Source organism: Stigmatopora nigra, chromosome 8 (assembly GCF_051989575.1).
Source record: "Stigmatopora nigra isolate UIUO_SnigA chromosome 8, RoL_Snig_1.1, whole genome shotgun sequence".
Classification (NCBI taxonomy): Eukaryota; Metazoa; Chordata; class Actinopteri; order Syngnathiformes; family Syngnathidae; genus Stigmatopora; species Stigmatopora nigra.
In genome coordinates, this window is record NC_135515.1 from 4,021,865 (window position 1) to 4,035,970 (window position 14,106).

The 14,106-nt window shown below is 38.6% G+C and overlaps 1 protein-coding gene across 9 annotated transcripts in view; it reads right to left on the reverse strand.

The window, feature by feature from the left end:
- Window positions 1-14,106, reverse strand: part of tenm4 (teneurin transmembrane protein 4) — a 125,618-nt gene that overhangs the window by 44,221 nt on the left and 67,291 nt on the right. For 5 of the 9 annotated variants that reach the window (XM_077722143.1, XM_077722148.1, XM_077722147.1 and 2 more), the window contains 5 exons: window positions 11,237-11,338; window positions 10,783-10,977; window positions 9,049-9,249; window positions 6,128-6,313; window positions 2,691-2,717 (listed from right to left, as the gene is read on the reverse strand). In XM_077722143.1, the coding sequence (XP_077578269.1) occupies window positions 2,691-2,717; window positions 6,128-6,313; window positions 9,049-9,249; window positions 10,783-10,977; window positions 11,237-11,338 (711 nt within the window). The remainder of the gene's footprint in view (window positions 1-2,690; window positions 2,718-6,127; window positions 6,314-9,048; window positions 9,250-10,782; window positions 10,978-11,236; window positions 11,339-14,106) is intronic. The other 4 variants (XM_077722150.1, XM_077722149.1, XM_077722145.1 and 1 more) reach the window with 1 other exon arrangement.

Here is a 14,106-nt window from a genome sequence, read left to right on the forward strand (position 1 = left end):
AGGCATGTCATTATTCACCCGTGTTGTTTACGCAGGCTAGTTTAATCAAACAAAAGGAGCTCATTCAAAGCTAACCACTGTTTCCAATTTACTTCATTGAATCCCAAATTGAATGACGTTATTTGTATCCATGCAGATTAATGTAGTTACATGCAAAGGTATCTAAACCATTTGTCATTGATGCTGTTAGATGTCCAATCCATGTAAACATGGAGACCTGACAGCAGATTAGTTAAAAATAAGAAAATATCAATATGAAAAGGAGAGAAAATTAAGCCCGAAAAATAAACCAAATATTCAAATCATAGTATAGTTTATCCTTACAGGGGTGCTGCAGCACATTTCATTTTACATCTTATAAACTGCAGTATGTTAAAAAATAATATTCCTTATTTTATAGAAAATCTGTTTTTTTAGGGCCAACAGCAAAAATAATTTAAATTTTTCATAGAAAATCGATTTTTTAGGGCCAACAGCAAAATATATATAATTTCTTTATAGAAAATCTGTTTTTTTAGGGCCAACATCAAAATTAATGTAATTTTTGATAGAAAATTAGTTTTTTGAGGGCCAACATCCAAATTAATATAATTTTTAATAAAGAATCTGTTTTTTAGGGCCAACAGCAAAAATAATATACATTTTTTTTAATAGAAAATCTATTTTTTAGGGACAAAAGCAAAAATGATATCTTTTTTAATTGAAAATCTGTTTTTTTAGGGCCAACAGCAAAAATAATATACATTTTTTAAATTGAAAATCTGTATTTTTAGGGCCAAGAGCGAGGACTTATTTAGTCACATTGAGCATTCAAAGAAATAGAAAAATATGTAAAATTATTCTAAACTAAACCTTGATTGTGCTGACACACAATGGATACTGGCAATTATTTGCTCCCTTTACTGACTAAATAGTGGTTGTGAAGGAGTTAAAAGGGTGTGTTCCACCATGGAGAGGCGCCAGAGACAACAAAGGCGCTCATCGGGAGACTTGGTCAGCATTAGAAAAAAATATGTTTCCAGACGATGCCTTAGTGTTTATTCAGGAGAATCTCTCCTCTTAAAAGCCGGCGTGGCGTCTCGTTTGCCGATTATCTGGCGATGGCCACGTCTCGGGAAATCAAACACGCACGTCTGTCACGCTCGGCGCTGTCGGCGAGGTGCCTTGCTGAGCTGACCCATTTTATCGAGTGCGAGGAGCCAGGTTGACTTGGAGCTTACATCAAACGGGGGAATTGTTCGGGGAGGATGAAAGACAGAACAAAAAAGCAACAGGTGGGGTGAATGAGAAAGCTAGTATTTATGGAAATGCTAGGGAGAAGAACGATGCAAAACTGTTCGTTTAAGTCAAATATAACATCAAAGATGGAATAATATAGAAAGTCTAATGGAAAAGTAGTCATCGGTTAGAGGAAAATGTGTTGACTAAATTGCGTGGTGATTTTAATGCATCATTCTATAGTAAATACTACATTTAGTGTAAATGTGATACAATTCATATTTTCAGGATAACAATACGATATTTGCCAATAGCACAAAGTATGCGACAATTCTGGTTGGTTTAATAAATTTCTGGTTTTACGAATACCATACCATGTCAATTTTGGCCAATTGCTCCCCTTATTAATGATTGAAATTGCCCTTATTAAGCGATTATTAATAAAAAAAACTATTTTTAAAGTATTTATTCGCATAGGGCACACTTAAAAGTCTAATTTTTTTTGTCCAAAACATACAACAGCTCTCAATCAGTATGCACTAAATTCAGGATTCTATTAATGTCGCTGCATAACGCAGACATATTGATTGTCTGGGTACATTGCTTGCTGACTCGCTATATATTTATTTAGCGCATATCATTATTAAAGCATGACAATATTATTATATTTTGGTCTGCTGCCAGTGAGTGAGACGTTCCGGATTAGAGCCAAAATGGGTAAAATGAAATCAATTTTACAAAAAAAAGTTTTCCCTTAAAAAATTGTCATATGGCAATTTGAAATGATCAAAAATCGTATAAAACACAGGAAAAACATAAGTTGACAGCTATGGAATAACAATGTATGTAATGGTATTTGTGATTTGATTTGATTTCACTGAGGTACAATGGATGGATATAATCCAATTTTATGTACATAGTTGTTATTTTCTTTCTTTTTGACTGCCATAGTCAATAATAGACTGTCAGCCAATGAATTAAAAACGACAATAACCATAGCACGAGATGTTAGCTTCTTCCTACAACATAACCATTGGACGCCATTAATTGGACAACGTACTTCCTACGTGAGTGTTTATATGCCATTTTTTTTGCACATTTGACAATCGAATACAAGCTTTTAAGCGCATCGTCTGTCCGCCCGAGATAATCGATGCGGCTCAGGCGATCGCCCGATTTAAAAAGGGCCTCCCGCTAAACGATGAAGGCTCCTTAAAAATCAATTTCAATAAAAAGACAGAATAAATAATGCGCTGCGGTCAGGGCAAAAACAAAAAACCCAAACGCCATTTTGGCTTCATTCCCTTAAAGAAAAGCCAGTTGTGGAAAAGGGTTTCACAACTCGTGGAAAATGCTACTTGACAATGGTGCAAAAAATGTAGTGTTAATGGCGGTTTTTGTCTGGAAAATTCCACACGACGATGATGGAGGAAGGGCGACGTGGAAAAGCAAAATAAAGAAGGATGTCGTACCTTTCACTACCCTATCCAGATAGTGAGCTTGGGAGATAAAAGACAAGGACAATAGAATAAGGGAAGGTAGAGACAGCAAGGCAGAGTGTTAGTGCGACCAAGGAAAAACAAAACAAAGCATGCGTCACGGGCAAAAAAGACGATAAACATGAGCCAACGCCAAGATGAAAACAAAGCATGCAGGCGATGGATGCACCATCCCAAGGGAGCTTTTTCAAGTCCGATTGACGAATGAGCGAGTCGGGTTGTCTTTCGAACGTTTTCGTCTTCCAACGGGCTTGAAATGAGCCGCCTTGATTGTGACAATTGATTTTAAATGTTGATCCTTGACTTCTAAATGGGCGCCACGGAGGGATTTTCTTTGAGAGAGCTCAAAATGGTTCATCAATAATGGAGGAATTACCAATTACACTTTAACTAAATGCACAAAAAAAACTGCTTTAGTTAAAGAGAGCTTTTACCTGAAAAGGTTGGAGGAGTGTCCTCAATTATGCAATGTGATTGGTTGAAAATGTCGATCTGACCTTTGTCTTTAACCCCTCCCCCTACCAAATAACCCCTGTTACAAAATTCAATGGGCCAACATGCATTTTTAATCAGATACATATTTACGGGCCAATGTGACCTGCTACATATTTGACTACTGAATTATGCCTGTATCAGCTTACCGCATAATTAACCATAAATATATTCACAGGTCAGTTTGACCTGCTGAATGTTTAACTGTTGATACATTTACGTGTTACCGTTGTAGTTGTGACTGTATGTTATACACTGAATATGTCAGTGGGTCAAATGTAAACATGTTTAACCAAAAACAAAAAGCATATAGAGCTCAATTGGATGTCCATGTTTAAATTTGACTGGTGCATGTTTAGTCATAAATATTGACCCATGGGTCAACGTGACCCGTTAGCAAAAAAAATAAAGTCCCAATGTCATGATGAGCTTGTTGCATATTTAGCCATAAATATATCCGAGGGTCAATTTGACCCGCTAGATTAAGGATGTCAGACTCGGGTTAGTTCGCGGGCTGCATTAACGTCAATTTGGTTTTATGTGGGCTGGACCATTTTAGATATAATATTTAGATTATCTTTTTTTTAAATGGATTAAAAGAACTGGATTAAAAGCCCTGAATATTCAGTTTTTTATAGATCTGAAACAATGTTTATTTTAAATTTTTTTAAATATATTTTTAGATTTTACAAAATGATTTTTGAACTAAAAACTGAAAAAAATGATTAAAAAATTACAATTATTGATTTAAAAGGGGGAAAATCAGGAAATTTAATATACATCTATACTCTTCATTTTAATTTGATCCTAAAACAGAAAGTCAGAACTCATGATTTACTTTCTCGGGCCGCACAAAATGATGTGACGGGCCAGATTTAGCCCCCGGACCGCCACTTTGACACCTGCGCTAGATGTTTAATCCAAAACATGTCTTTGGGTCAGTTTAACCCACAGCACAGGTTAACCTTAAATAGTTCACTGGAATAATTACTAACGGTTTCCTAGTTCAAATCTATGAGTGGTAGTCATTGACAAAAAATGCTTAAAATTGGTAGAGAAAAAGCTACTTTTCGAACATCTGAAAGTTCAAGTTTGCCTGAACTGTAGTGCACTTTTCTTCCCAAAATGTTGTTGTTGTCCAAGAGCAAACAAGGAAATGAGGAAAAAGTGCCAAGATGTCTATGGAATCGACTCAGGCGGTCGAAAGGTTAGGGACTCCCTCTAGGCGGGGGCTGAATATCTTCCACGGCAGTTAAAGAATGGATCTTAATCACTAAAACTTGTTGATTATTATTGTACATCACTTCGTGGATCACTGAACTTTGCTGTAGAAGTCCCGCATGAGGACTGCCCGTTTTGGACGGGGCGACCTTTGGTTGGCCTGGCCCTTGACGTTGAACGGGCGTGACAGGTCTGACATTAAATAGCGGGGCGCTAAGTAAATAAAAAGCCACCTGTCCTGCTGAGCGCCAATCATACTTGGTGAGCTGTCAATCCTCACAACATCCATCATCATTTTCCTAGCCCAAATACAAAAATTATATTTAACAAAGGACCTTTGCTGTCAGAAGGGAACACGTGATGATGTAGACAAAATTGTAAATCTAATCAGGTCCGTGGGACATTGGGAACGTCACAATGGAGAACAAAAAACATTATAAAAATGTTTTTATTGGGTTGGAGGAAGCCAATAGTGTGTCATTATCCAAGTGGATGAATCTGGAGTGGATATTGGTTGTTTTAAAGATACCAATTTTACTCGAAGGGAGGTAGTGGGCTTAAGGATCTTGGTCAACTAAATCCAAGTGGAGCAAAAGGGGGATATTTTAGGGTGTAAAGCAGGGTGTCAGACTCGGGTTGGTTCACGGGCCGCTTTAACGTCAACTTGATTTCACTTGGGCCGAATATTTAGATTTTTTCTTTATAAATGGATTAAAAGAACTGGATTAAAAGCCCTGAATATTCCGTTTTTTTTAAAGATCTAAAACAATGTTTATTTGAGCTATTTTGATGTATTTTTAGATTTTACAAATTTATTTTTAAACTAAAAACACAGATAAAATGGATTAAAAGAATACAATTCTTGATTTAAAAGGGGGAAGATCAGGACATTTAATATACATCTATACTGTTCATTTTAATTTGATCCTAAAACAGAAAGTTGGCATGATTTACTTTCCCGGGCCCCACAAAATTATGTGGCAGGCCAGATTTGGCCCCCGGGCCGCCACTTTGACACATGTTAGGGTGTAAAGTATATTTTGATCATTACTTTTCATGTACGCTCATTGTTAAGTTTTGGAATGGCAATTTTTACCTGAAAGGAGACTACCTGAATATGAGAATATAGGATGTACTTATGACTGTTATGCATACTTTTACTGAAATCTCCCATTGTAGTACTTTTTTTCCCCCCAAAACATGATGCATTTACCTGAAAGTGGAGACTACAGATTCCATTTAGTTTTTTCCATATATCTATTTTTCACCGTTAGTTCCACCGGGTGCACGCATACCCCAGAAATAACGGTGACATCCGAAAAATACAATGTTTTCAAGACAGCGCTTGCTTATTACACAAAACCTTAAAGAAGCAGTGCAAAGAAAAGAGCAAAAACAAACATACACACACATACACATAGAGCGGCCCAAACCGGTCAGGCGGCCGGAAATGAGGAGCACAGAAGGAGGGGGAGGATGAGTCAACTCAAAGGACACCTTAGCACATTCCCACATTAAAATGCATGAAGGCAAGCCTGGGATCCTTGAGTAAACCCGTTCATGCTTTACCGAGTTGCACAAATTCAATTAAGCATGCTTCCTCCCCGCCCACCCGACGGTGGCCCCCCAGTTTCATCTCATACGCCAATCGAGGCCCCTCCCCCATCACGACGAAAGGCCACGTAGATGCCACCTACCGATGGTGCAGTGTTCGCCGTTCCAGCCGGGACTGCACTCGCATTTGCCATCCTTGCAGGTGCCGTGGTCGTTGCAACGAGGGTGACACGCCCTCTGGGCGCAACCGGGGCCCGTCCAGCCGTCCTCGCAGCGACAGGTGCCCGACGAGCAGATACCGTGGCCGCCGCAGTCGGCCGCGCAAATCTCTGTGGGAGACAAAGTGGGAGAAAGGGGGGTGGAAGAGAATTCAAATACAGGAGTTATTGTGGAGGAATGAGGGGGGATACGCTCTGATACTTTGTCTCACGGATGCTGAAAGGAAACTCTGACAATACACTTCTAATAAGAGTGGACAAAAAGCACAAATGTGAACTGTGTCTTAGTCATATTTGAGGATTTTATCCTAAAAATTGAACAGTTTCAAGGCATGATGTATTTTCTTTTTGAGAAATGTGGACTATTCTGTGTTTTTTGGGGGGGGGGGGGGTTTCCATTGAAACTTTAAATTTCATTGCTGGAAATTATACTAGCCCGAAAAGAAGTCACCAGTCAGACAATCATTATTCAATATTTTCATTCATATTTTTTTTATAAATGCAGTTTTTACTCCAAATGTTGTCCTTTTTTTGGTCCTTTCCATTTAAATAATTTATTCAGTCACTTGTTTGTTAATAATAATAACTTTAGGGCCATTTAACGACTAATTGATGTGCAAAGATTACATAATGCTCTTCATAAAGGAATTTTTGCACGACCACAATCATCTCAAGTTCATACACACACACACACATAGCAATACATACACGACATACGCGAAAGGCACCGAGCGGGAAAGTGAACATCTTGCGCGAGCTCGTTAGCACATATGGCGAAAAACACGCCGACAACAACTCCGGGAGTTTCGCTCCGTGCACAAACTGAGACGATGATGTGCTTTTGATGGTCATAAAAAGGCTCTCCCAAGGGCAGCTTTCTTTGATTGTCATTCTTTAAAAGTATTATTCTTAAAATCATTTGTGTATTTCATTTAAGAATGACCAGATATTGCATTATTAGAATACATGGTCACATTAGTAATTCAATTGGTTGTTGCTTGGACCAAACGTCCGGCGACCAAAAGACCAGTGACCAAACGTCCGGTCAAGAATTGGTTTAGTAAAAGAAACTGATAATATCATCACATACCAGCAATCATTTAAGACAATAATTTCACCAAAAACATGTAATTCCAGGCCTTGTTGCCAGATAATGAACAAAGTCACCCCACTCCAAATGAATTAAGCTCAGCTATTTCCTGTCGCCCACTACTCAGGGCGTTCCCAAGCCCCCCTACGCCAATGCCGTCTAATCCTCACAAGTATTACATCAGCGAGTCCTGATGGAAAAATATATTGAGACGCTTCCTCGTAGATTGTTTGCTATCCTGTATGTTCGTAAGCCGAGCATTGTAAACAGGATAAAGCACAAACTCATCATCATTTACAGAGCTCAGCACCTTAACCCCCCCACATAGCAAAGAAACGACCGGATTACGTCCATAAGGCTTCGCTTGGAATATCCTCAGAGTCTTCCAATGGCGGACTGAAATTGTCATCAGGCGGAAAAACAAATTGCTGTCTGAGTGGAAGCAATCGGAGGCCAGTGGACTGATTATCAGTACATCAGAGTCAGGATTTAATCCAATGGGGATGCGTTGTTAAAAGGGAAGTGTTTGGTCTATGTGGATTTACATGGGAAATGGTTTTCGCTATAAAATGAAAAGCTTGTTTTCTCCCAAAACATTTGGAAATCTGACAGGACTATCAATTTTCTATACATATGGGAATGCTTTCTAGACACAAGTAGCAAAGAATCGTACGGAAGTCAAATAACGTGACAACTATCTGGCATTTTTTTGCAGTTGTTTTCGTTTCAGCTTGACTGGCAATTACACTCCAAATATATCAAATTTATATAATATAATAAACTTCTATAATATCGTCTTTTGGCAGGACACAAAAGTGTTAGCGTGAGCTGCCATAGATGTCAAGGTTGTCGTTGGTTGTGGTATTAAAAAGTCTGTCACAAAAATTGAAGCTCTGTAATTATTTAGGCTGATTCTTTTCCTTCCTTCACACAGATTTAAAGGATGATCGGCGTTTTTTTTTTATAACCGGGCCGCTACCGTTCATCGCTCGGCAGTCCGGGAATTATTTACGGTCGCTAATTAAGACGGAACAAGAACACCCTGAACAGTTTATGCTTTATTAGCCTTCCGAAAAAGTCAGCTAATTGGACAGACTGTTTTGATAAAATCGATTCTGCGATATATTGCGATATTACAATTACAATATATGTGTTTTAGGTGGTAATAATAAATAGACAGGCTACAGAGCCATAACAGCCAAGACAAACAGACTCAGGACAGAGCTGTCACCATATTCATTCCGAGTTTTGCACATAGTACCCAATCAAGACTTATTACTACTACCTATACTACTACTATGTAATTATTTTGACCTGTCAGTCATCTAAAACTATTTATTGATTCATTATCATTACTATACATTGATTATCTATGTGTTTGTTTATTGTCGAGTCCATTGACTCAGCAAGTGGTGCGCTGTCCACAACTTGGTGCTGAACCTTTTCAAAACCATACAACCATTTCTTATTTATTTGACTGATTGTTGTTGTTATATGTGCACTACATGGTGAAAGCTTTAAATCTCATTGTATTATGACAATAAAGGCATTCAATTCAATATTTGTTCAGGAATAAACATGTTTACTTGAGTGCTGAATGACGTTTCAGAAATGAAGGGATATAAATGTCCTATTATATGACTAGATTTTTTGCAAAGTAATAATAATAATCGAAAATAGGCCCTGTCGTCATCATCATCAACAACAAGTTTCTGCGGTGTTGGTATGTACGGAAATAGGTAGAAACGTCACTCACCTGTAGAGCAGTCATGGCCGGTCCAGTTGGCGTCGCAATTGCACGTGGCTGTGTCAGCAAGGAAGGCGCCGTGACCGGAGCATTGGTCCGTACAGGAGGCCCGGGGGCTCTCGCAGCCTTGGCCACCCCAACCCACGAAGCAGTGGCAGTCACCCTGGACGCACACCCCTCGGCCGGAACATGTCGGGTCCAGGCAGTCCACTGAAAAACAACATAATATCCCCAGTTTAAATGAGATACTACAACCAAAATATTGGAAAATAGCAATACATTCTCTCAAAAAAACGGTACTCCCAAAAAAATCTCATTGAAATTGAATGAGTTGACCACAAGTCTACCTTGAGTCGATTTCATTGGCTGTCAGTCTCCTACTTCAAACGGATTGGGCGTCCCTATCCGTCAATGGCAGACAATAAGTCAATAACAAAAGCATTTCTGGTGTGCAAAGCCGGACGCGGAATCCGTCGGGAGCTGGACGACGACGGCCATTGTGTTTTGTCAGCTCTCATTTCAAAAGATGAAAAATAGCAGCAGGGATTTTGATAAATGGGGGTCCCCGACATCCGCGGGCCCCCCATTCTATTTCAGGTTGGCGTGTCAGCGGTTACCTTTCTTCGCTACGACCTTCAATCGCTTGTGATTAATTGCCAGGAGAGCGCTTCTTGTCAGTTAGTCCTCCGATCCTCACGCCTGCTGCCCAAACCATCTGGCTTGAGGCGAGAAATGCCGTTTGTCCTAGCGCCGACGCCCTTGTGTCCGTTTTGTGTCATTCGAAAATAGGGGCGCCACTGATGTCGCCGGCGAGCGCTCTCCATCTGTGCGTGGTTTTCCAGTATTGTTTGGAATGGGGATGTCCCGATGGCACATTTTTGCAAACGGGTCGAGATTTTAGGATCTGCTGTTCCTGATGCGATACCTCGGGAATGAATCCAAATGTATTTTTTGACCAATAGAAACGAAGCCATACAACAATATAGCCATATTATTTGCGATTTTTCAATGCAAATTAGTTGTGCAGCACAAAATAAGACTGTGAGCAAATTAGGATGTTGAAATATTTGCTTTTCATAAATAAACTAATTAGAAAATAGTCTCGACTGTAAGGCTGTCTTTGTTCTGAAAAGTTGGTTCCATTAATGTAAGTATAAATTAAAAATATGAACCATACGCTATGTGGATTTTTTTTTTAATACAAAAGGGATGATTTTTTACTTATAAATAGAATATTGCAATGTGTTAAATTGAGCTTGATTGTGTTTTTTTATTGATTCTAATATTGTCACTGGATATTTGCTTTTTTGTGCTGCAAAGTTCGATATATTGGTGTTAATATAAATGTATAATATAGTACTATGTACGTATTTTTGTAAACTTAAGTTTAGTCTAATTAAGGAGCAAAGCATTTACTTAGTTGTAAGCATTTTAGATGTAGGAAGCAAAGTACTCTCTTCATTTCAAGCGAATATATAATAATGTAAGGCTAATAACCCTAACAACTGTACTTTAGGAGTATTTAAAAAAAATATTGAAGCTAATCAATTTTAACAAATGGTAATGTATTTTCCAAGATTTATATAGATGTGTGTATTTTAGATTAGGTGGAACAACATGAAAAATGCATGTGAACATAGCCCAAAAGTGGGATTAAAACTGCATTTCGCGCTTCTTTGGTTTAACATTACAAACTAAACTCAATCCATTGAAATTGTTGAACCAAAGTGGGCCGTTCATTACCTTCCTCACAGTTCTCTCCTTTGAAACCAGGATTGCAAATGCAGGTGCCAACAATGCAGGTGCCACGATTACTGCAGGTGACGTCGACGCATTGGTTGGTGGGGACGTCACACTCGGAGCCCTTCCAGCCACTGTGACACATGCAGCGACCTTTCAGGTATTGACCGTTGCCGCTGCACAGAACCGGACAGGCAGCTGTGGGAGAAAGCGTTTACTGTCAAAATAGTCTTAGAAATGCAACAAATATCGGGCAATTTGTTAATAATTAAAATGAAAAAACAAACAGTTTGGCGTGTGACAGCAATATTTTTTTCCAAATCAGAGTACTCGACTGAAACAATGAATAGTTGCAGCACCAATAGTATTTTGTAGTATTGGTCAATTCCAAATAACATGTATTTGAGGTTGAATATTGCATCACTCATTGCTTTAAATTAAGGTCATGGGAACTGACCTCGACCGCAATCGGGGCCTTTAAATCCAAGAAAGCAACGGCAGGTTCCGGCCACGCAGTCTCCGTTCCCGAAGCAGCTGCTTGGACACTCCTCCACCGAATCTAAAGAGGCGGAAAGACAAAATGGCTAACAAGGAGGTCTTTTGCACAGTAATGGCTGGACAACATTCCTCCCACTTGTTCTTTCTCAGAGGCTTGATTATTATCTTGGCCGTTAATGATGGGGATGAGTCCCATTTCAGAAGAAGGAACGGCCATTTTTCCATTAGAGTGGAACTAGACTGAAATCGAGATGTTTTTTATCCACCTGCTGTGAATTGGAATTGGTTGGGATTGTCCAATCCAGTTGGACGTTGATTGACTGCCAAATGCTTTCAGTTCAAATGGATTGGACAACTATTGGTGTCAAGGATGAGCTTAAATTGTTTTTTAAAGGAGTTCTGAGTATTTTCTATGTTAATTGAATTATATGAAGACAATGTATAAACACATTTGGATGTTTTAAAAATATTTATCACATTTGATCCTTGTTTCAATTAAAAATTAAATAGTTTAATTCTTTTATTGATGTGTTTCAGTTAATTTTGAGTTCTAATCAGCTCTTAGACATTATCATTAAAAAGAATACTTTAAATATTGACTTTTATAAACTGAATTATAATAACAGCATTTTTTTGTGTTTTGTATTCCCGAAAATTCTATTTATTTTTAAGATAATGTTTTAATAGATGTATTTGAAATGTAAACAACTACAAAAAAGTTAATGAGATAAATATCATTTAATTGAGGATAATTAAAAGTGAATAATTTAGGTTAAATGAGCAATTTAGTCATTGTTCAAATTTAATTTGACTCTAAAATATATTTACTTCTTCTTAGTCCAACACTTAAATTAACCCAATTTTCACAAAATTATTTAATATAGTAAGTAGTTTTAGGGTCGGTTCAACAATGTGATTATTATGCATGCATGCTTTTGTTTCTTACAGAAAAAAAATCATTCCCATGATTAATGTGCATTCATCATGACGCTGTTTATAGTAAACAATAAATCATTCTTTCCTTCTCAATGTTTATGTCGTGTTTGACTAATTTAATGCAGCCATTAAATATGCAAATGGACATTTTAACAAATGCCTGACATGTTCTATTTTTTTCCCCTGCTCGTCAATCAGGATCATATTGCAATGATGCACTTTGTCCGTAGCCGCCGCTAAGGACATTAACTTAATTATCAAAGTCATAAGAATGCCTTAAATCGCCAGGCGCCACCCAAAAAAAAAATCCTCCGTCTCATTCCGGCAAGCAACTTTTTTGGCGGACAAAAGAAGCTCTTGTGTCCGTCACAAAGAACTCCGAAAGACGAGCTCCGGATTGGGTTTCCCGTTCCTCGGGAGAGTCAATCATCGGCGAAGACGCTAGGCGAAGACGGACAAAAGAAGCTGGCTGGCCGAAGCTTTTGTGAACGAGACGTCCCGAAAGAAGTACGATTTTTTTCGTAGGCCTCGGTACGGTGACAATAGGAAAAAAGCAGGGCATTATCAAGGGATAGTTATGATGTATGTTTCATACATTGATGTGAAAATGAACATATAGTACCCTTAGTTTCAGATGAAGTTGCTAAATAACTGACAAAAGACGATTAGCACGGTGGTTAGCACCTCCGTTAACAGTTCTAAATTTAACTCTTCAATCCAACCTTTCTGTAGAGTTAGCATAATCTCCCCATGCCTATGTGGGTTTTCTACAGGTACTCCAATATCCTCTCACATTACATACAATTTTATCCAATTAAAATGTCCGAATGCACCCTAGCACTTTGGTTCTAAACGGACGGTCGAGCATGCTAACGAGACCTTTTGACACATTCTAGCCATTCCTATTTTTTTATGACATTTAAAAGCTGTCGCTGTCACATTTAATTGACTAAGCGCGAACCCTGTCTCCTCAGCGTTGAATACACATCAGCCCTGGCCACGTTCTTCCCGCCTGGCGTTCTGCTTGGAAAGCGGCCACGGATATCTCTTAGGCGTACGCCTCACGCCAGCCTGACGCATAAATCACCCATTCAAGCGGCGGCCTTCATTGAAATTCATTACCGTGTATCGCGGGACCTAACTATTGCGCCTTTACCCACAGTGGCGGTGCCAGTTTAATCGGCGCTCTTTCCTTCGTTCGCATGCTCCAGAACTATGAAGCTGCCAAAATAGATAAAAAAGAAATTATATTTAAACAACAATATATTATATATAAAATTAAAAATGTGAGGGTAGCACGGCGGACAAGTGGTCAGCTGAGACATAGGAAAACTACGGCCTGCGGGCCACATACGGCCCGTTAGGCTTTTTAATCCGGTCTGCCAACGTTGTCCAAATTTTTTTTTTTCCCAAGATGGCGCCATCACGCGGAAGCCAGTGGCAGTGGCTGTGTCTACTCTTATTTGTTTTTCGTGTTTTACAGCCCCTCTATCTTTTTTAAAAGGACATTTTAATATTTCTCAATATATTCCTTTTTACTTTGTACTTTATACTTTTTACTTTAATGATGAGTGATGAGTATGTTGATACATTAGTCCTTTATTTTGTTGATGTTTCATAGGTACTGTTAACGGATGCACTTTTTTATTATTATTTTTCTTGAAAGGTTAGTCTTTTATTTAGAACATTTTCAAGTAACATAATAGCATTATTATTCAATTTGGCATTGGAGTTTACATGACCATGAACATCCACCATATGGAAACTCTTTTGTGTCTGAACCCAGCAACCTTAAAAGGCATACACGCGTACAATATCGGATCTGAAAATGCTGCTTTTTTTGTTGTTTTTTTGGGATCTCCCACATTCCTCTACCTGAGCGCCCCCCGTTTG